This window comes from Rousettus aegyptiacus, unplaced genomic scaffold, assembly GCF_014176215.1.
Source record: "Rousettus aegyptiacus isolate mRouAeg1 unplaced genomic scaffold, mRouAeg1.p scaffold_m13_p_1, whole genome shotgun sequence".
In the NCBI taxonomy this organism is placed as follows: domain Eukaryota; kingdom Metazoa; phylum Chordata; class Mammalia; order Chiroptera; family Pteropodidae; genus Rousettus; species Rousettus aegyptiacus.
The window spans coordinates 3,844,701-3,867,242 of record NW_023416284.1 but is presented as its reverse complement, the minus strand read 5'-3'; the positions used below and the strand labels follow the sequence as shown (position 1 = coordinate 3,867,242).

Sequence of the window (22,542 nt, the reverse complement as noted above, 5' to 3'; positions counted from 1 at the left end):
CGCTCCTGAGAGTCACACCGGACCGAGACGGCGGCGCGAGCGCGGCCGCGGTCCACCCTCCGTCTCCGTCCTGCGCCGGCCGCGTCCCCGGGGCGGCGGCCGTCACCCCGTCCGGCCGTCTGCCCCCGGCCCCAGGAGAGAGCCGCCCAGGCGCGCTGCGAGCGGGCTCCAGCCTCGTCGCCTTGCTCCCGAGCCCGCCTCCGCTTCTCCACCGACCCTCTTGCCGGTGGAGGGAGGGTCCTTCCGCAGGGATGTCTGCGCCCCCTCCCCTGCCCCGCCCCGCCTGTGCCCCGCACCCACCTCTCGGCGGCGCCGTGGGCCTGGCCCTGCTTGCCCGAGCTCGCCCACCCGCGTAACCAGCGGCCCGCCCAGCCTTCGCTGGAAGCGTGTCCCTCCTGCGCCACCGTGAGTGCGTGCGGCCGGAGTCGGTGTCCGGGCCAGGGTCGCCCCTGCCGCCGGTCCGTCCCGCCGCCCGGCTGAGCAGCGCGGCCCCCGAGTGCCCCCGCCTCGTCTCCACGCGGCGCTCACAGGCGTGCAGGGAGCTGGGAAGCACCCGGCCTGGCAGCCCGACGCAGACGGTGTCGGTGTCACCGTTACCGATAATAAACCCGTAAGAATAAAAGGCCGTCGCGATCACCGCCGGCCTGGAGGAGCTTCCGTGGTAGCGGTGAACATGCAGCCTCTGGGGGCCCCGTCTCCCCGCTCTCTCCTCCCAGGCCCAACCAAAGATGGGGGGCGGGGGCGCGGTGCTCCCCACATGCTCCCTCCAGGGGGCCTGAGGGCTTCTCCTCAAACAGCCCTGGTCTGCGGGACCCGAGCCCGAGGAGCCGGGACCCCCAGCCCTGTTTTTCCCGCCTGCTGCTGGGCACCATGGCCCAGGCCTGCCACATGTCAAAGGCCGGGGAGGAACAGCCCGCCCCGTCCCTCCGTCCCTGAGCTCCCCTCCTTCCTCCTCCAGGGGTCCTCCGGTGCCACCCAGGCCACGCTACGTCCCCTTCTCCGACACACTGCACTGACCGGCTTCAAGAGCCACCCATCTCCTAGACACACAAGTTCAGGGTTGGAAATGGCTTGGAAGCCACAGGGTCCTTCGCCTGCCGCTCCGCACAGGAGTCCTCCCCAGATGCTCGGGGCCCCGGCACTCCCTCCACGGTGCCACCCAGTCCCTGGTGACCGCAGGGCGCTCCAGACCAGCGGGGGTGTGGCAGCCCAGGGTGCGGGACAAAGACACCCGGACGGGACTCACGTCCCTCCTGGCTCCGGGCCCCGGGACTCACGTCCCTCCTGGCTCCGGGCCCGGCCCCCACGGGCTTCGCACACCCAGGGCCCGTGGGCCGTTTCCCCCTCTCGTGTCTGCTCGCCGCTGCACCCACGTCCCTCGGGCCTGGCCCCCGAGCCCTGTGGGCGCTGTCGGGTCAAAGGGCCTGGGCCCAGCCCTGCCTGCCCTGGTCTTTGGGGTTCCCTTATTTCCCCAGATCCTCAGTGTTTCCTTCTGTGAGAATCGGGGTGAATTCCCTCAGTCCTGACCTCTTCCCCGGGACAGCTGTGAGAACAGAAGACGCTGAACTTGGGGTTCCCGGCGTGCCGGGGGCTGCCGGCTGTGGTCTCCCCGCACGCACGCCGTCAGGGAGAGCCTCTGCCGCGGCCCAGCCGGCACGTGGCACCTGCCACGTCGTCCATGTCTGTGGCTGAGGGCACGGCAGCAGGGCCGGTCTGAGCTCCTAGCTCCATGGCCTCATGCCCGCGGGTGCACGGGGCTCTGGCCGGCACGGGGCACCCTCCCCTCCCCCCCGGCCCAGACCAGGGCCAGGGACCCCGCCGACACCAACTCGCTTCCTTGCCTTGAAACACGTGGGTCGAAATGTCCCTTCTGGGACAGAGTCAGCCTGATGGCGACACCCCCTTGTCCTGAGCCCCATCGAAGCCTCGTCTGGTGGCGAGCAGCATCTCAGGGTCTCGGCGACCCACGTACACAGCGGACTCCTGGACGTTTACTTTCCCCGCCTCACCCTGATGAAACATAACGACGACGACCGAGCAAGAAGCCTCAAGTCCCTTCTACGAAGCTGTAATGTTCTCCATTAAAGAAAAAAGATGACAGAGAGAGGGGAAAACAAAGAAAGCGGAAAGACGGACGAACGGAAGGAAGAAAGGAAGGGAGGGAGGGAGAGAGGCTTCTCTTCTGCTGGTGGAGCCCAGCTCATTCTGGTGGGGACGCCCCTACCCTTAGGACGAGCCTAAAGACCGAGGAGTGTGTGTGAACATGTGCTCCTGGCCGCCCCTGGCCACCCCGCTCAGGCTTCTCGGCCCCTCTGTGACCTAGCTCGCCTGCAGGCTACCCCTGAGGGCTGGGGGGCAGCGTGCCAGGCGGGGCTGCCTTTCCAGGAAGGGCGAGGTACATGGTGGTGGAGGCGCTAGGTTCGCAAAAGAGCTGATCGTTCCCCGGACAATTCGACTGCTTCGTGGGGGCCGGGCGGGGGGCATTTATAACGATGACAACGCCACCTCTTCTCAGACACGGCTCCCTCTGCGGCCGGCGGCAGGGGAGGGGCCTGGAGGGCGGAGAGGCGCCCGGGCCAGCGCGCCCTGGCCAGCCGGGCTACGTGGGGCCGGGCGTTGGCTCCAGCCCACGCCCAGCGTGCAGGGAAAGGTGAGAGGGGACAGGGGTGTGTGGGGAGGGTCACGGCGCTTTCCTTAGGACGTCAGGATGCAGCCTCTAGTTTGTGGGGCTCTGACACCGTCGCGCACCCCTCGGCTGAGCCCCTGCCGTGCGCGGGAGCCGGGCCGCATTCCACGTGCGTTTCACTTGCATTAATTCCCGTGCAGCCGACACTATTATTAGCCCCATTTTACTGATGAGAAGACTGAGGCTCAGAGAGATCAGATGGATGCCCAGCGTCAGACAGACAGCTAGTAGGTGCCGCCAGCCCCACTGTTTTAGGGGTTAACACGAATGCCGTCTCAAGCCGAGGACCAGAGCGTGCCCCAGGCGGGCGCCCCCCAGGACAGCCTGTGGGTCCACTTGGGCGACGGGCTGGTTTCCAGGACCCCACAGGGGCCTCCGGCTACCCCGGCCGTGCCCCAGTGGGCCACTTCAGGGAGGCGAAGGGCTCTGAGGACCCTTCTTGGTGAGCCGGAGGGACGGTCGCCTTCCATGGACGGGTCTTGAGTCCGTGGAGAGAACCACATCCTCATTTCCCATCGGCAGTGATGTTGGGACATGGCCCAGTCCCAGTGTGGGGGACAATGCACGGGCCGGGCACACGGGCCAGCCACCCCACAGCCTGAGCCCTGCCCTGCCCACTGGCCTTGCCCCTGGGGACCTAAAGGGCTTGCCCGGAGGCAAGGAGGCCCCAGTGGGCAGGAAGGGGACCCCTGAAGGAAAGCACAGCTCCTTAGGACACCCCGGGGTCAAGGCCAGTGTCTGGTGCAGAGGCTGAAAGTGAGCTGTCACTGTGATGTCCCCAGGACACGAGCAGAGGTGGCTTCTCCGGGGCCCTGCCTGAGAAGCTCCAGAGCCCTGGGTTGGCCTGGGTCGGCCGCTGGGCCCCTCCCCCCAGCAGCTGCTGTCAGAGCCCCTCCCCCTGGCACGAGAAACCCCCCGGCAGGCTCCCCTCTGCGGTCCCTGGTCCCCGGGGCAGTCCGGCTGCGTCTGCGGCTCTGTGTCCGCGGGAACGAGGGTCTCGCTCCCTCCCCAGCACGCAGTGAGTCCTGTGGCTGAGGCCCCCCCAACACTCGCAGGCAGAGGGACCCTGCAGGGGCCGGAGGGGGGCCTGGACCCACACACACACACGCACGCACGCACACACGCACACACACACCGTCCTTCACGCCCCTGGGCCGCCTGCATGCCCTGGTGCTTAGCAGAGACAGCGCCCCTGCACACACTGTGGGGGGCTGCACACACTGTGGCGGGGGGACTGTACCCCTGCACACACTGTGGGGTGGCCGCACCCTGGCACACACTGCTGGGGTTGGGCAGGAAGCAGACAGCCCGGAGGCAAAGGGCCAGCAGCTGCCCCCTCTCTGGGGACCAGGTGCTCAAAGCCATCTGTCTCTAGCCCCTCCATGGAAGAAGGGGTGACAGTGGCACCTGGGGAGACAGGGCAGCAATGGGCGCCCCCACTGACTGAGTGGCTGTGGGACACCCCACCAGGACTGAGCTAGAGCCCAGCTCCTCCCAGAGCCCAAACGCCCGCCACTCTGCAGCCAGTCGGGGGGCCCCCGCCCAGGGGCGCTGCTGGAGGGCCGGGAAGGAGCCCCCTGCCGCCTCCGCCCAGGGAGCTGGTCTCAGCCTTCGAACGGCCCTCACGGGAAGGCAGCCACACGGGGACACCCCCTGCTTCGCTCGAGCACGGAAAACATTCATTAAGCATTTTAGAGGACAAAGGCAAAAAGAAGGCTCATTAGATGCAGGGATCGTTTCGAAACGAGCCTTGCCGAGTCTGCCGGGGAGTCTGGCCCGAAGGAGGTCTGTTCTCCTCAGGGGAATGGGCGGGGGGTGGGGCGAAGGGCACAACGGGATGGGTTGCGGGGCTCAGGAAGGGGATGCGGCAGGAGGCAGGGAGGCCCTGAGGCAAAGCACTGGAAAATCCGCAACGGGAGCGGCCGCAGGGGGAGCTGGAGGCTTCCGGCCACTGCTGACAGCTCAGCCTCCAGCAGCCCAGCCCCACGGGAGGGGCCCCACCTCCCCCGGCCCCCAGTGAGACTCAAGGGCCCCACAGCTGCGGAGATGACCAAGGAGGAGTGGGGAGGCCAGATCCCCGCTGGCAACCGGCTGGCTGACCCTGCGTCTGGGCCTGTCCTCTCTGGGCCTTAGCGGCTGCCTACACAGTGCAGTGGCTGAGCTCTGCGGAGCCGAAGGGCCCTGCCACTGTGACACAGGGGACCCAGGGCGGCGCCGATGACTTGACAACCAGAGGACGTGTGTGCGCCCGCCAGCATTGGGGCTTCTCAAGGTCACAGAGCACATCTCCCGAAGGCCCTGCCCCAGCTGGAGAAGTGGCCTGAGCTCAGTGGGGGTCAGCATGGCCGGGGATGGGGTTGAGGGGGGTCTCGAGATGCCACGCGGGCGCCCAGCAGCCGTGGCCGGGGCCCTCTGCAGCTCTGGGCTAGAGGGGCCGCAGGCTGTCGTCCACTCTTGCAGAGGCTCTGGTTCCTCGCTCGTCCCTGGCCGCATCCTAACAAGATGTTCATCAGCAATGAGAGAGAAAGAGACCGTACGCCCTGCCCTGGAAGCCAGGTCACGCTCAGCACCGTGCCCGCCTGCTCCTGTCCTTCCCCTCCCTGACCTCTGCTTCTAGCAGGTGTGACTGATCTCCGTGCCCCAGGTCTGACATTCTCGCTTGTCCCCTGTCCTGGGGTGACTGGCTTCTGCGACAGAACCGTGGTGCCCCCGTCATCTGGCCGAGGCTCTGTGCTGGGCATCCGGGGACACACAGGGGTGCAGGCCTCTCCCTCAGTGAGACCACGGTCCTCCCGGAGAGGCGGCCAGGCCCGGCGGGCGGGAATCCGCTTGCTAAGGGGCCCCGGGAGGAGCCGTATCGGCGTGAGGATCTCGGAGGCGGGAGCAAGTTTGCGGCGGGCTGTGCGGCAGCGGGTGGCCGCTGAGCTGAGGCAGCCCCGGTGGAGCCTCGGGCTGCTCCGCGAAGCACGTCTCCTTTTACCAGAAGTCCCCCTTCTCCTTCTTCCTGCAAGCCCCTTCCTTTCCGGAAGGTCCTCCCTCCCTGTCCCAGCCAGCCTGCTCGCCCTGGGCCGCGGCCACTGCCCCTTTTCCCGGCCTCGTGTCCTATTCAGGGGACCAGCCTGAGCGGCCTCCTTCCTCAGCCGCCACTGTCCTGACGCCTTCACCCCGCCCCGACCTTTCTCTCGGGCATTGGTGTCGGAGCCGCAGTCGGGCCGGTTCCCATCTGACCCAGGGTCTCGCGGCTCCCTTTCTATTTAAGACCAGAGAAACAAAAGCTGGCCACGGCGTCGTTATCCTGGGGCTGTGATCAGCACCAGCACGACAATGCATCGCGCCGAGCGGCCAGCCGGGGCGTGCGCGCGGCTCTGCGTGCGGCCTGAGGCAGGCTGCCGGCCTTGGCCTTCGCCCCTCAATGCCGACCGCCCAGACCCAGGGAGGAGGGGAGCCCCCACACCTGCGGGCACGCCCTCCTTGCCACCTGCTCACAGAAACAGGAGTCACACTCCCGGACGCTGCAGAGGGAAAGTAACAGACCCAGACACACAGGAACCGGCCCGGGTCATGTCCAGCACACGGTGGCCAGGGAGGGCATGCTGGGACGGGAGCGGGGCTCCTCCCACCTCTCGCCTGGCCCTGGAAACAGGGCAGGAGCAGCCGAATCGAAGAGGCACCCGGCTCCGGGCACCCGAGCGAGTGGGGTCCGGCTAGGGGAGTAATGAGCGCAGACCCCCTGGCCGCCCCGTGGGGTCTGATGCCAGGAGAGTGAATTTGAAGGAATTAAACAGGCAGGAGAGCGTGACGGGGAAGACGAGGCAGACGGAGGCGGGGTGCGGGGGGGCCCGCCTACCTGGAGGACACGGGTCGCCCCTGAGGGGCAGGCAGCGGGGGCTGCGGGGGGCTGGCTGGCCGGACGCCGGCTCCTGGGGCGATGTCCGGCAGGAGGCAGGGGCCGGCGGGCAGAGACGGAGCATGCGTGAGGGGCTCCGACAGGGGTGTGAAATCGAAGATGGAACACGCCCAACGGGAATGCGGTTTTGGGAGGCCCAGGGGGGAGCTGCCGAGGACCCCAGGCTGCTCGAGGGGGGGACCCTGGGAACACGACACGCTCCAGAGCCACCAGACCTCTGCCCTCTGCGGCCAAGGAAGAGAGAAAGCCCTTCGTAGGACGGCGAGATGCCTTGGGTGCGCTCTCGTTAACCAGACGGGAAGTGTCATCGCCCGATCCCCTGAAGGTCCCCTGAAGGTCCCTTCGCAGGGCCGCAGGGCGGAGCAGTTAGAAACCAGGTGCCACCACGCTTGAGACTGGCCCCGGAAACTGGCCACAGGGCAAGGTGTCGGGGAGGCGGTGTCTTTGCGCCTCAGCACGTCCTCAGCCACTAATGACCTTGCTGAACCGTGGACAATTATTTCTGGGAGGGGCGGGAGAGCAGAAAGGGCTTGGAGGTGGGGGGGGGGGCTGGGCAGAGCCTTAACTTCCGCGCCCAGATGGCTCGGGCCCCTCGGACGCCTTCCCCACGACCAGAGGCCGCTCCGTGCTCCGTGGCACGTGTGGGCCGCCTTCTCTCTGAACTCGTGCCACGGCAGGGGAGGGCGCGCTTCCCCATCTGCCAGGCCCCTCCCGCCCGCGCCCCCGGCCACGGAGCTCCCCCAGCCACTGGGCCCGGGGTAGGTGACCCTGGACGACGGTGGCTGCGAGAGCAGGACGGGCCAGGGCCGGAGGACGGGCGGTGCTGGTGCCGGGGCCCAGGGACGGCTTCTAAAAGAGCAGCTGCCAAGCGGAGGCCGGACTCTGAGAAGGACTCAGAGCCGGCCTGAGTGGACGCGCTGCGTGGACGCACTGCGTGGACCTTCCCGCTCACACGGCCGCATTCCGCTACGCGAGATGACCACCAGCGACCGGCCACCGGCAGGAGGCCTGGCGGCCTTGGCATCAGCCGGGCCTGACCCAGCGGGGCTGTGCCCGAGCACCACTGACCAAGCCCTGGGCGCCAGGCCACCCAGGGCAGTTGGGCAGCTTCCCCAGCGGCCACACGACAGACACCACGCACCAAGCACGGAGCCCCTTCCCCCCGAGCCGGGGGCTCCTGCCCCAGCAGCTGCTCGGCCAGCCCCCCCGCGGCAGGCACGCCTCCAGAGGCTGACCGTCCACACGTGCCAGTGACCCGCCCACGGGACAAACAACTGTGCTGCCTTCAGGCGACATCCGGTCAGGGGCAGGGTGCTCACCGCCCCTCTGTCCCCAGCCAGAGGACACTGAGGCCCCCTGGGAGCCCCTGGTGGGGCTTCACGCTCACCCGACAAGCACAAACTACCGGCCCCCCGCCAGGGTTGCTCCCGTCCTGGCGCCCCAGGACGCGCCAGGCCAGCCGCACAGCTGGCTGGGTGCCACACGCCGACACCCCTGGGAGAGCCGGCGGGGCGCCCCAGCCCGCGCGACGCCCTCCGCGGACCCGTCCCGGCACCGGAGACGGAGAAGTGTCCCGTCCCAGCCACCTACCTGAAGGAGCCAGTAGCACCTCCGGTGGAAGGTAGGGATGATGGAGGAGTGGACATAGCAGCCGTACAAGCACTAGGGAGAGAGCAGAAACGAGAGTTCAGTTGGAAAGAGGGAAGGAAGGGGGGAGACGGCGCGACGGCGGGGGAGCAGGAGAGGGGCGCAGGCGAGGGGCGCGCACGCCGCCCGCGCGGGGGGGCGAGGGGCGCAGACGCTGTCCACGCCGGAGGGCGAGGGGCGCAGACGCTGTCCACGCCGGGGAGGCAAGGGGCGCGCACACCGCCCACGCCAGGGGGCACCGAGGGGCGCAGACGCCGCCAAGGCCGGGGGCACCGAGGGGCGCAGACGCCGCCAAGGCCGGGGGGACCGAGGGGCGCAGACGCCGCCCGCGCCGGGGGCACCGAGGGGCGCAGACGCCGCCCGCGCCGGGACGGGGGGCGGGGGGGGGGGTGCCCAGGGGCAGGCGCCTCTGTGTCTGGCTCCAGGACCGAGAGCGAGGACTGGGACAGTGCCTGCGGGGCACGGTTGGCAAATGTGGATGGGCAGCCGGGGGCCTTGCCCTTTGGGGGGCCGTGGCGGCATGTGGGAACCCAGAAAAGTGAGGGACCAGGGGAATGCACGTTATGGCCCATAATTTTAGGGGCTTGGAGTTACTCTCTGTGGCTGAGGCCCCTAACCCTGGACCGTGGCCCGGTACTGGCCCGTGGCCTGTTAGGAGCCAGGGCACACAGTAGGCGGCGAGTGAGCAAAGCCTCGTCGGTATCTGCGGCGCTCCCCAGCGCTGGCTTTCCTGCCTCGGCTCTACCTCGCATCATCGGGCATTAGATTCTAGATTCTCATAGAAGCGCGTGTCCCCGATGCCACAAAGGCTGGGAACCGCTGCTCTGTGGAGTTCACGCACAGAGCCCAGGCTAACACCCCCTCGGTGCACAGGGAGGGCTGCAGGTCACGGAACAGATTCAAACACACGCCCTGGCTGGAGGGAGCTCCGAGGCTGGGGGGTGGGCAGCAGCCCTACCACTGACCTCCAGGGCCTGGGAGGTCCCTGCGTACATCCCCGCTTTCTGGTTTTTATTTACAGTTTTCTTATTCATATATTTGTTTGTTCCGAGGCTAAACCTGCATCTTTTACAGATGGATTTGGTTTCGTAGGACAGCCAGAGCCAAGCTGGATATAAGGTGGATACATAGGAATGAGGGTGGGGGTAGGAATGCAAGGTCAGGAACAGCATGGGGAAGACCAGAGGACCGACATGGACCCAGGCAGGTGGCCCACTCAGCACCGGCAGGCTGTGCCTCTGGGGCGACGCCTGTGCACACGGAACTGCACGGCCCGGGGGGCCGGCTTGCTGGCGGGGCTGGGGAGAGGCGGCTGATGAGGACAAGCCAATCACCCTCCAGCTCTGAGAGCCTGAGCCTTCTGGCGCTTTGGCCTTTTCCTTGTCCCCAGTTCCAAACCAGGATGCTCTTCTCCCGCCCCCTCGGGAGCTCCACGGCTTCCCAAAGCACACGGTCCAGAAGGGGTGGGGTGCAAAGAGAAGGCAGGGCCAGCAGAGCAAGGGGCAGGTGGGTGAGGTCTGCTCACCCCCCTATCCCACTGTAGGCCCCCCACCCCAACATCAACGCTGCAGAGAAAGGGCCAGCAGCTCCACATTTAAAGTTCTCATCAGACCCTTTCTGCACCCCCGAAAAGACCAAGTGTGAACCGTTTCGGCTCGGCGTCCATTTGAGCCCTGCCTGTCTGATTAGCAGAGCTGAAAGAGAAATCATTTTGGACTATGGGATTCCGGCTGCAAGAAAATCAGATTTTCAATATGTTAGAACTTTTACAGATTGCTGTCAGCTGGGACTTAAGCCCTGTACAAACCACACAAACAAAGCGGAAATTAATTTAAACGATTCCCTTGCAATTCTTGCCCATGGAATGTATTTATTATTAAGAAAGCAATATTCTTTCCTGACTTTTCAATATACTTCAAAAAGTGTTTTTTTTTTTTTGTTTGTTTGTTTTTTTGATAACTCACTCCTTCTGCCAAAGGAGATTCACATTTGGATATTTTCTGTAAGTGTTTGGTTGCAACGAGTAGCAACCCACCTGCAACTTTAATCAGCTTTCCGTGGAATTTGCACGTTCTCATGGGCCGGGTCGTGACTTTTTCTCATGCAATGAGCCAAATAGGTGGAGACGTAAGTAAGTCTCTCCTGTCCTTTCTCTGAAATAAAAGGCTTCACGCCTGCTGCTTCCCACTGCGCATTCCCCTGGAGAGTTCTCAATTCCTGCCCCTCCTGACCCGTCTCTCTCTTCCCTCTGTTGCTTCTTGAACTTGAAAAGAGCGCGGTTGGTTTGCAACACTGTTTCCCCCTCGACTCACTGCCTTTCCTCTGGGTTTAGCTGCAACATCCTGGAACCTTGTATTAAGGAATCTGTGAAAACGTACCAAGCACCTACTGTGTGTCCCTCGGCGCCAGAGCATGAGAAGAAAGCCCGCCCGCTGCCTTCCTGAGCCGCCCCTCCCCCCTCTCCCGGGCACGCTCCCCAACCCAGAACTGCTCGGAACCATCCAATAAACAGGATGATGTTAAAAAGAAAAATCGCTGTTTCTACACCAAGGCTCATGCATTTTAATTAGAGGAGCCCTTGGGGGCTCACTCAGAACCTAGTCGCTCTATTTTTAGACATTACTCTAACCACCCTGGTGTCCGCATGTCTCTGGTCTCCTCGGACGAGAAGGCGGGAGAGGGGGAGTCACCGCCAAGGGCAGACCCCCGATGAGGGCCAGCCACACCACAGGGCGCCACGGAGGAGAGGGAGCCCCCCAGGGTCCCAGGGACTCAAGGAGCCTGCGGGTGTTGGGTGCCTCCCTGTGGTTCCTTGAGAAGTGCACCGGAGCACGCCGTGTTCCCCGGGCTGTCACATCCTGGAGGGAGGGAGCCCAGACCTCCTGAACAGAGATGGCACCCCCAGGACGCTGGTCTCTATAGCCTGGCACAGAAAAGGACCCAGGGGAGGAAAACTAGGGCACAGATAGAGGCTCTGTTCATCCCTCTGGCGACCAAATCAGAGTTGTGACGGAAACGAGGAGCAGCAGCAAGGAAAAGTCGCCTGGGACTTTTCCAGATGCACAAGCCGTACAGCTAGGGAGAGGTCCAAGACAGCACCCTGCAATGGCAGAAGGTAGGACGGGGCGAGGACGCGGGGCTGCCCGGCCCCGGGCAGCTGAGCGGGACGGAGGCTGCAGCTGCGGCAGACGCCTCTCAAAAGGACGGTCACCGTGAGCGGATTGTCACAGTGATGGTCCTGCTCACTCTGAGCACCAGTGCTGACTCGGCTGCGTGCAGGGGACACCAGGGACTTACAGGGAGATGTTGTTGGAGTGAGGGCCGAGGCGAGACTTGCTCTGTACAGAAGTGCCGGCGGTATTCATTGTCCCCTGTTGAGCCCTCCCCGCTCCCAGTGCGCCGGACACAGTACTGCATTAGCTGTGATGGCATCAAACTGGATAACAGAGGTCACTCCGCCCAGAGGATTCCCTGAAACCCCGCCTCCCCCAACTCGGGCCCCACATAAGCCACATCCAGGTGTATTTGCAGCGAGACAGGTGCTCCTTGCTGAGCAGCGCCTAGACTCACACTGGAGGCAGCTGACCTCGGTTTCTGGTGTGGCCTTTTGAGGCAACTATAAGCACAACATCTGTGAATTGCTTGCTGAATCGTAACAGGTGGCCCCAGAGGGGCAGAGGCTCGGGCTAAATTTGGCCTGCAGCTGAACCCCTCTCAGGACTGTGCCACTGGACACCTACTTCACAAATCCACACTAATAAGACCGGGAGACTTAGGAGCTTTGCTTATTAGTACATAGAAATGGACATGGAAAGGCAGCCAAAATGGGAAGACAGAGAAGCAGAAACCATATGAGAGAACAGAACAGAGATCCAGATATAATGGAGTCAAGTAACCTAAGAGATGCAGAGTTCAAAACACTGGTTATAAAGATGCTCAATGAACTTTTGGGAAGTGTAGATAAATTCAGCAAAGATAAAACACAAAAATAGAAATGGAAATTATAAAAGGGAACAGGTCTGAAATGAAGAACACATTATCTGGCATGAGAAGTATATTAAATGGAATAAACAAAGGAATAAACAAAGTGACTAAAGAAAAGGATCAAATGACCCACCTCGAGGACGGGAAAGCCAAGGACACACAACCAGAATGGCAAGAGGTAAGATGCCAAAATTATAAAAATAATTTAAGGAGTATATGGGCCCAAATATCCATCTGATAGGTGTAACTGAAGAAAATCAAGATGTCGAACAACTGTTTGAAGAAATAATGATGGAAAACTTCCCTCACCTGGTGAAGGAAATGGACATAAAACCCCAGGAAGCTCAGAGAATTCCAAAAATCAGGGATCCAAAGAGGCCCACACCGAGACACGTCATAATTACAATGCCAAAGGTTAAATACAAAGAAAGAATATTAAAAGCAGCAAGAGAAAAGCAGTTAGTTACGTACAAAGGAACACCCATGAGACTGGCAGCTGATTTCTCCAAAGAAATTATGTAGGACAGAAGGGCTTGGCAAAAATATTCAACAGGACGAAGACCCAGGATCTACAACCGAGGATACTTTATCCAGCAAAGCTATCATTTAGAGTTGAAGGACAGATAAAGCGTTTCCCAGACAAAAATGAGCTAAAGGAATTTATCACCACCAAGCCCGTATTACAGGAAATGTTGGAAGAAAAAATACAAAGACTCACATCAGGTTAAAAGACACACACAGACTAAAAGGGGATGGAAAAAGACATTGCTCTGATGGACCTAGAAGGCATTTAAGTCAGCTAGAGAAAGATAAACACTACATGACTTCACTTATGTGTGGAATCTAAGGAATAACAAGAACAGACTAATCAAAAAGAGACTCCAATTAGTAGCCGATGGGTGGTCACGGGGATGGGGAGCGGGGGGGCGGGCAGAGGGAACGCAGTGGGCATTACTACGTTGGCAGGTGGAGGGTCAGGGGAGGGAGGGAGCACTTGGGGGAACCGTTTTATGAACTATATCGATGTCTAACCAATGTCCTGTATACTTGAAACTAATTAAAATAAATAAATTTAAAGAGAAAAGGACCCAGGGACAGTACATGTTTCACTCTTGCGTGTGGCCCTGAAGCCCCAGGACAGGGGAACGCGCCGGAAACCTGCCCGCAGTGGCTCTGCGTTTTGTGCTCAGGAGGCTGAGCAGCCGCTTCACTGTCTCTGCAAGGGGTCTGCCCTTGGTGAGCCGCAGCAGCAAGGAGGGGCTTCCGAGAGACGGGTCTGGCTGGGGTGGGGGACCTGCTGCTCCCAGACGAGAGGGTCCTTGTCCTTCCAGGGTGTGAAATGGGCACTGCCCTCCTCCTGTCCCCTGGGCGGCTGTGAGGGTTGAGAGCTGATGCCCGGGATGGGGTGCCCTGCACAGTCCCAGAGCAGATGAGGAGGGGTCAGAGGACGCTGTGGGGGTTTCCAGATGGGCAGGGCTGGCCTGGAGCAGGGGCGGGGGGAAGAGAGTCCTTCCAGGGGCAGGAAAAGCAGGTGGGGGATGGGAGGAGAGATGGAGCAGACCTGGCTTGTGAGGACGTTGGAATGGACCGGACTGCGAAGTACATGGGGCGGGGGGTAGCGAGGGGCCGGGCGGAGGGGGGACAAAGCTGGCGATGGGGGCTGCGGCAAGGAGTTTGGCTGCACCTTGGGGCAGCGGGGGTCAAAAGGACGTCATTATCAGATGTGCATTTCAGGAGCTCGCTGTGGCCGGGGGACAGAGCCGAGGGAGGCTGGGGCACCAGGCCAGTCCTGTGAGTGCAAGAGGCAAGCTGGGGCCGGGTGACAATGGCACCGGGAAGTGGCCACGTTTGCCAGGTGTGAGGACGACACTCGGCTTTCAGGCTGGGTGGACAGGCACATGGTGGTCCCGCTCCCTGGGACAGGAAGCTCTGGGGCTGCTGCAGGCTGGTGGGGAGGGGCTGACTTCCGGTCTCCACTTGGTGACTTTAAGGCGCTGGTAAGACATCCAAGTGGAGGCACACAGAATGCAGTCGGCGGCCCGGCCCGGCCTGGAACTATCTGGGCATCGTGGGCACGGGGCTGGTGAGGAAGCCGATGTGGAGGCTGGGGGACTGGAGTCCACTCGGGGTGGTCTCTGCAGTGCAGAGCCAAGCCTTTCGGGCAGACAGAGCAGGTGACAGGTGAACTGGCCCGAGCCCCGAGGGCACGGCCTGAGGGCCTCACGAGTGCCCCCTGCCCCGGGCCCCACCCCTTCAGTCAGCCCCGCCCCCGAACCACTGTCATGGCCTGCCCGGATCCCAGGCTCCGTCCTCGGGTCGCCGAGCCGCCACCCTCCTCGCTTCACAGCCTTGCCGCCCGTTCCCAGCCCACGCGACAACTGGGGATTAACTGCACGCTCTTTCACGAGGCGGCGTATCAAATCCATTCCCTTTACCCACTAATCAAAAAAGCAATCAAGTTTGTCTGTAGCAATCTGTGTTGTACAAACTCCCGGCGCTTTTTGATCAGGCTCTGGGGGGTCCCCTGGGGCGTCCCTGGGTTGAGCTTTTCACTCGGGGGCTGCCGTGTGGTTGGAGGGAGAGTCACGCCCCGGGGCTGCTGGATAAAGCCGTGTGTGTGCGTGTAAGCGTGAGGCGCGCATGCACACGCGTGGGGAGGCGTGTACGGGAAAGCGAAGAAGCGTGAGCAGCCAGCCAGCGGCAGGACCCTCGGGCGGCTTCGCCTGCGGGCGAGCCGCGTTCCAGTTCGTCCGTTTGGGGAACTGAGGCCCCACGGCGTCCCTTTCACGTGATAGTTGAGCGAGGAAGGAGTTTTTCTTCAGTACTCGAAATTGCTTTTATGACACGATGGGGCTTTTTTTTTCTTTCTTCTTAAATGACAAGGGAAGCTGGAATGACAGGAGAAACCAGCAGCAAACACGGGGCCCTTCATTTCAGGGTAAACACCCCGCGCGCAGAAAGGGACGTTTCAAAGGGCGCCTCAGCCCCTCCTCTCCTCAAACCGGTTTCTCCCCAACATTCCCAGTTGCTAGAGGCCGCCCGGAGCCACAGGGTCCGTCGTGGCTTGACGGCCGCTGGTCAAGGAGAAGGGGGCGGCTCAGTGTGGAGGGAGGTTATGGGTCGGGGTGTTGGGCCAGGCCTTGCGCTTTCTGTCCAGCTCGCGATGGCTGCACGCGGCATGGCTGGTTCTGCAGCTTCCTCTCCCCGCCTCCTCTCACACAAGCTCCGCCCTCCTTCTGACCCCTCCACTGACCCCTCCACTGACCCCTCCACTCTCAGCTTTGGCTCCAGAAGATGCTCCACTCATTGTCCCCAGGCAGACCTGCGCTTCCGACTCCCCCCCTTGTCCTCATCTGGCTCTACGGCTCACGCCGACCCCGCCCCGCTGGAGCCCGCCTCCAGTCCTCCTCCTCCAGGAAGCCTCTCTTGACCAGCCAGTGGCAGGAGTCCCTGGAAGTGACCCGCCAGTCCCGAGGCGGCCGTGGGGAGGCGGGTTCTGCCCCGGGGTACACGCTGCGTTGCCGTCATCTAACCCCCAGCCTGGCCTTCCAGGGTGCCAACTTCTGGGGAAAGGCGGGACAGGAGAGGCTTTCAGCCCGTGCCGCAGGTTGGTCTCCATGGCGACTGCTCAGCTTGGCTCCACTTCCGTAGGGCGAAGGTGGCCTTCGAGGCCGTGTCCCAACAAAGCTTCTTCCGTGGACATCGTAACCAGCGCTTAGCATAGTCGTCATGAATATCATTTTTCTTTGGACTGTCCCCGCTGCCATCAGAAGCGTAAACACCGTTCTTGGCTCACGGGCTCTTCCAAAGTGGGTGCCGCACCGGCCCTGGCCCGTGGGCCGCAGTTTGCTGACCCCCGACCGTCGGGTTGGGAAGGAGGACGACCCGGCCCTTTGCAAGGCTCCCCGCAGCCGCTTCCCCGAGGCGGGTCCCCAGGGGACCCGCGCGGCCCCGCAGGGCGTGACCGGGTCCGCAGGCCGCGCACACAGCGCGCCCGCCTGGCGGTGCGGGGCGAGGCGGTGCGGGGCAAGGCGCGCGCGGCCGGGTCCGGGCGGCTCCCGGGGCACCTGGGCGTCTTCTGAACCGAGCTTAGCCGTGGACGTGCGGTTTCCGGGCCCGGACGAGACGTCGCGGCCCGGACGCCTCCCCCGCGGACCCCTCGGCACGTAGCAGCTGCTCCCCGAGGACGCGGCTTCTCCCGCCTGCCGAGGCCGTCGCTGCAGCCACCAGGCGGGATCCGGTGAGCTCGGGTCCCGGCCGCTGGGGGCGGCGAGCGCGGTCCTGGGGACCGGTGGGTGCTTTGGCAGAACACCCCGCCGGCCTTGCCCTCCTGTGAAATCTCTTCTCGTCCTGCGTCCTGGGGCCACCTCCCGTAGGAGGCGGGGAACCCCCACAGCGAAGTGGGGGTGCACGTGCGAGCCCGGCATCTTGCTGCACGGGTTTCGGGAGCGAACGTCTCCAGCCGCGCAGGGCAGGCCTCAGGGAGCGGCGCCACCCCACGGGGAGCCCCGAGCCGCGGGTGGCCGCTCGGGCGCCGACTCCTTCCGCGGGGAGAAACCGCGCCGCCCTGTCTCACAGGCTCGGCGGCCGCGGGGAGCCATGGTTACCCACCGGATGGCGCGGAGCGTTCCGTCAGCACAGAGTCCTGCCCGACGCCAAGACTCCCAAGAACCAGAGTCAGGGGCCAGTTCAGAGATGTTTGGCCGAGACCCTTGGAGCCCGAGACCCCGGAGGCTGAGATCTGGGGAAGCCGGGCTTGCGGAGAGGATGATTTGTGGAGGTTGAGACTTCTGGGAGGCGGCTCCCCCTTGGGGAGCTGGAATATTCAAAGGCTGGTGCCTGTCATTCTACCTGGGCCAGCTCCAGGGAGTGGGTGTCTCTGCAAGCACCACCTCCCCACGCCCGCCAGGCCCCACTCCATCCCTGTGAACGAGAAGTTCGCTCCCTCCTCCCCCCTCCCTTCCTCCCCAGGCCTCCTCCAATGCAGGGATAATACCTGCTGAGTCCTCAGACCAGGAGCTTTACAGCAAATCTCCATCCATAATCCTCTTTATGAGGGTCCCACTGCTGTGTCCGTTGCCAGCAGCCCCGCGCCAGCCCCCCAGCCTCCAGGCCTCCAGCTGGGGCCTGAGCTGCATGGTGCCTGTGGAGGCAGCCCCCACGGTCCCCCAGGGGCCCCCGCGGTCCCCCAGCGGCCCCCACGGACCCCCTGCGGCCCCCATGGTCCCCCAGCGGCCCCCGCGGTCCCCCAGGGGCCTGGCCCCGGGGCCTCCCTCCACTGGCCTCGCCTGTCTCCCACTGCGGAGGTGACCATCCGCACAAAGGCAGTCAGTGTGAAAATAGATGTTTAGGTGACTGGTTTATCTCAAACACTTGAATCTGAGGTGCACATGACAAAGATGAACAGTTGTTAAGAAACGTGTCCTGGTATAAGGGTGACGGAAGAAAGCGAGATAATGGAAGGGCGAGAAAAGTCCACTGACGAGAGAATGACTCAGTCCCGTCCCCACGCGATGCTGGGCAGGGGCGGTGGCCATTTACTCCGAACGTTCTGGGCAGGGGGCGCAGGTGAGAGGAGCGTCAGCCGCACCCCCCCCAAAGAGGCCACTGTGGGCGGGGCTGGGCGGGCTCAGTGTGGCAGGGGGTGTGGAAGCAGATTTCATAGAAACAAGCTTTTCTGTGGGGGCTGAGGCCCTGTGCCCCCAAACCCCAGTCTCCCCAGCAGGAGGGAGAGACAAACAAATAAAACTGGATCCAAATAGCCTGGACCGGACTACAGGGACCCCGGGGGGGGGTGCAATGTGGCCCCAAGGAGGGAAGAGAGCCCCCTTTTCCATGCTGAAGGTCAGCAGTCACCGAAGAGAAAGTGACATTTGTGATGAGTCCTAAAGGGTGAAGAGCTGGCCAGGTGGACATCGGGTGGAAAAGACGAGGCCAGGTGGATACGAAAGGCGGCCGAAGACAGGACAGGGCCCGGGCGAGGCGGCCGGCCCTTCCCAGCTTCCCCTTCGGAACCCTCCGTGCGGGCGGCAGGGGGTGGCCCGAGCCCTGGCTCCTTCTCCTGTGCATGTCACCCCCAGTAACCTCGCTCAGGCGTCCACGCCAGTGGCCAGGGGCCCGGCCTTCCGCTGGCCCACCTTCACCAGAGACACAGGGGTGCGGCCCGAGCTGCTCCTGCCCGAGGATCCGGCTCACATTAATCTAAGATTAGACCGAATGATTAGATTCACATGCCGCCTGCAAGGGCGCGGGGCCTCGGAAGTTGTTAAGCAGTGAATTGCTTTAGAACTAGTTTGAGCTGAATAGATTGTGCTCTGCTCCGGCCTGCGGGGCTGGGAGACGGGGCAGTTCGGGAATGTTAGATCATCGTCCGTGGGGCCTCCGGCCGCCTCTCTCCTCAGTTGATCTGCGACGGCTTCTCCCAGAGCAGCCGCGGCCCTGCTGTGTTGGGGGACTGTGGCCAGACGGCAGGGGTGCCGGCCAGGACCCCCGAAGCCAGGCCTGTGGGTCACGCAGGCAGATGCCAGCCCTGGTCAGGCCTGGGCCGCCCCAGTGGGACCGGACCCTCCCCTGAGCCCCGTACTTCTTGGGAGGCTCCTCCAGGCAGGTGGAGACAGGCTCCAGAAGGTTCTTTCTCCACGGCCTCAGAGAAGTCCTCCTCCTGAGGCCACCTGTCCCTCGGCGTGGCACCCTGGTGGCTTGCACTTCTGTGAGTCCCTTGGTCTTCTGGCCAAGTAATTGAGTGTCTCCTGAGCACGATGCCCTATGCGACCGGGGCGGGGGGTGGGAAGCGAGGCTGGGCAGGGGCCGTGGTCTGAGCCCCTCTCTGCAGAGTCCCTCTCTGCTGGTGCTCAGAGGCGTCAGGATCTTGCCTGAGGTCACATGTGCTAGAGCTGGACCTGACCTGCAGGAGTTCACCCCATGTCACAGGGCGAGGGATTTAGCGCAGTCATTGGTGGGCCAGCTGGGCTATGGAGCCTGGGCCCTCGGAGCTGGAGGACTTGAGGGGCAGAGAGAAACCGATGGGGGGCAGCAAACATCATGAGGTTGACAACTCTGCCCATCCCAGCTGGGCAGGGTGCCAGGAGAACGGGGCAGCACCTGGCAGTGGGGGACACGGGTGTACCCAGCCCACCCTGCAGAAGCCGCCGCAGGCTCCCAGCCTGGAGACAGGAGGCTCGCACACGCCCCTGAGCCGGCAGGCGCTCAGAGAAGGGGGATGGGCTCTTTGGGCAAGGACAGGGCCAGGGAGACGCTGCAGGTGGAGCCCTGCCGGGTGGGGACAGGTGGGCTCCAGCCGGACGGGGGGAAGGAAAGGAGGCCCTGTCCCGCCCCATCCTGGGTCTGGGCGAGGAGCAGGAAGAAACCCCGAGAAATGCTGTGGGGTGGAGCACGGAGAAAGACTCTCATTTTCTAGACTGTTTTTATAGCAAGGAACCTAGAGAGGAAATGGGAAGTGGAGGTAAGACGTGAACTCTGAGACGCCCCTTCTCCTCAGGCGCTTTCCAGGGACCAGGGAAGGGACAGCCCCGCCCCAGGGCCACTGCAGAGCAGCAAGCCACCTCCCCCCCCACACACACACACACCTCCCCTCACCTGGGCCTCCTTCCCAGGGAGAGGCCGAGCCTGCCCGAGAAGCATCTAGACAAAGCGGCTGCAGTCGAAACCACAACGTGAGTGAGAAGGGCAATAAAAATCAAATGAATTTTTAGATAAAAAGGCATAAAAATCATGTTTAAAGATATAAATAAAATCCGTGGAGCTGCAGCTTTATTGTTTTTGGAGGATCTAGGATTAATAAATTAGTGGGCATAAAATGGAATGGGAGCTAAAAATTGATAACAAGGTAAATTTAGATTTAGAGAGGGAGCTGACCAGGGCGGTGAGCCGTGAATCTCAAACCCCAGGAGAGCAGGGCGGGAGGCGCGGGGCTTCACCCTCCGCAGCGGTCTCTCCGGGGACCGGGCAGGAGCCCCGGCTGGGGGTCCGGGTGCCTGGCCGCCCCTCGGCCTGGTCTACGCGGACGCCGCTCCATCTTCCGCCCCCAGCATGCTCCCTCCGCCCCAGGGTCATTTCCGTGTTCCTGGAAACCTCTCCTGGCACTGGCCCCCCGTGGGGCCTGCCGAGGGCGTCCGTCCTCCCCTCCCCGCCTCGCGGGGCGCGCCGGGCACGGGTCCGCGGGAGTTCCGACCCACTCCGCTCCCCACCCTCAGGCAGCCTAGGCCAATACGCCGGAGCTGTTTATATTACAGAAATGGCCTAAAAACGCTGGACATAAATAATAAATAAATAAAGTGAAATTTCCTTTCTCTCATCCAGTGTCTTTGCTGAAACCTGTTTCTTGGAGCCCTGCCAGGTGGCGGGAACCGATTTGGAGAGTGTTTTGTAGGGATCGTGGCCTCCCCATCCCCGTCTCCCCCAGCTCTCCCCCTGTTTCCACTAGTGGCTGCTGAGCCCCTCCACCTGCACCCCGAGGAGGAGGATGCACCCCCACAGCAACTCGTGGTCTAGCGTCCCCCTCCCCCCACACATCCCAACAGGGCTTGGCACATTTTAGCCTTAGGGATGACCGACGGGAGGAACTCCGGGCCTCTGTGCGAGGCCAGGGGCTGCGGCCTTTGGCGCTAGGAGAATTCAGTGCCTGTCCTTCCTCACCCTCTGTGCCTTGGTCCCCTGGTCCCAGCAGGCACGGGGACTTGAGAGACGCGGAGCTGGCTCCCAGTCTCCGGAGCCACTGGGACAGCACAGGGTGGGGGGCGGGGTAGGGGGCGGTTGGCGGGCAGGGGCTGCCCAGCCCCCGGCCCGCTCTCTGCTGGCGGGGCTGCAGCGCCGGCCTTCCTGGCCGTAATTATTGCTCCGCTCCGGAGCCCGCTGGAACCTGGCTCCCAGCAGCGCCTCTGCCGGCCCCCGCGACATCGCGCAGGTGCCCAGGGCAACGCACGCAGCTGTGGGCAGCGAGGAGCCCAGCAGAGCAATCGCTGCCTGTAACACGCGGTGGGGTTGTGTTTATTAAGAAGGCGGTGGGGGCCAGGGGGCGCCGGGACCCAGCCTGTGGCTGCTAATGGGAACCCGGGCTCCATGCCAAGTCATTAAGTGGGATCGAACTCCTGAAACCAGCTTTACTCAGCAGATTTTTAAGGTTGGAATCACTCTCTCTCCGCGAAGCCTTGCCAAGGTTAATTTGGGCCCGAGCATGCAGAATTAATGGGCTGGACACAGGGAACTGGCCTTTTCCCGTTTTCCTTTCTCTCTTTTTTTTTTCTTTCTTTTTTCTCCTCCACGTTCACAAAAACAGCCCCACGGAACGGAGAGGGCATCGAGGCCGCCTGTGAAGGGAGCGCAGGGCACCCGGGACACACCTGGGGCCGGTTCGAGAAACACACGCAGACGGAGTCAGGGCGAGGGGCTGGCGGGGGCCGGGGCGGGGGCGGGACGGGCAGCAAGGCTGGCTGCCCGAGGAGCCCCCGGGCCCGCCGCCGCCGGTCTGCTCGGCCACGCCCCGACAACGCCCGTGGGCGTCCGCCCCCTCTGTGCGCCCGCCCCGGCAGCACCTGGCGGCGGCGCGGACCTGGGCTGTTTCGCTCCGGCTCTCTGAGCCTCGACGCCCTCACCTGCGGGACGGGAGTGACGGTCACGCTAACGGTGCCGGCGACAATCGGAGCGAGGCCTGGAGGCGACGCGAGGCGGCGTCCGTGCGGTGGCGGACGGAGGGGCTGGCACGCGGAGGGCTGCGTGACCTCGGACGAGAGGCCGCCCGCCCTTCAGTAAAGGGCCATGAAGGGCACTGGCCCTTGTGGGAAGAACGAGGGAGCAGGGACTGTCCCCAGGGAGCCTGGGCACCACTCGGAGGAGAGTCAGTGGGGACCCGGGCCCCTCCCCGCCCTCCCCCATCTGATCCTCGTGCTCGGGGGCAGCGGGGGAAGGGGCAGGGCACCGGTATTGAAGCCACACCTGGGCTCACAATGCACCTGCGCTTCTTCGAGCGCCAGAGACTCTGGGTGGGGACTTGGTGTGTGAGCTCAGCACCCTGGGTCGGGGAAGCGGATGGGTGCTGACCGCGATCGTGCAGGTCAGTTGGGTTAAATGACAGTATGTTTTCAGTGGCTGGCGCATTGGAGGTCTTCCTCGGTTTCCCCGGATCCACCCTCCTCCTGGAATCTGAGGCCGATGTTGAACAGGGGCACCGTGTCCGCTGCCCCATCCCTGTGACTGCCCCCCACCGCTCGGGACAGTGGCCCGGCCCAGACCCCGGCCCAGACCCCGGCCCAGACCCCTGCTCAGGCTGTGTGCGTGCGGGCGTCGGGGTGGGGTTGCTCCC

At 63.4% G+C, this 22,542-nt stretch overlaps 1 protein-coding gene across 12 annotated transcripts in view; it reads right to left on the bottom strand.

The window, feature by feature from the left end:
• Positions 1 to 22,542, bottom strand: part of CAMTA1 (calmodulin binding transcription activator 1) — a 731,085-nt gene that overhangs the window by 213,136 nt on the left and 495,407 nt on the right. For all 12 annotated transcript variants that reach the window (XM_036228256.1, XM_036228241.1, XM_036228246.1 and 9 more), the window contains one exon: positions 8,184 to 8,255. In XM_036228256.1, the coding sequence (XP_036084149.1) occupies positions 8,184 to 8,255 (72 nt within the window). The remainder of the gene's footprint in view (positions 1 to 8,183; positions 8,256 to 22,542) is intronic.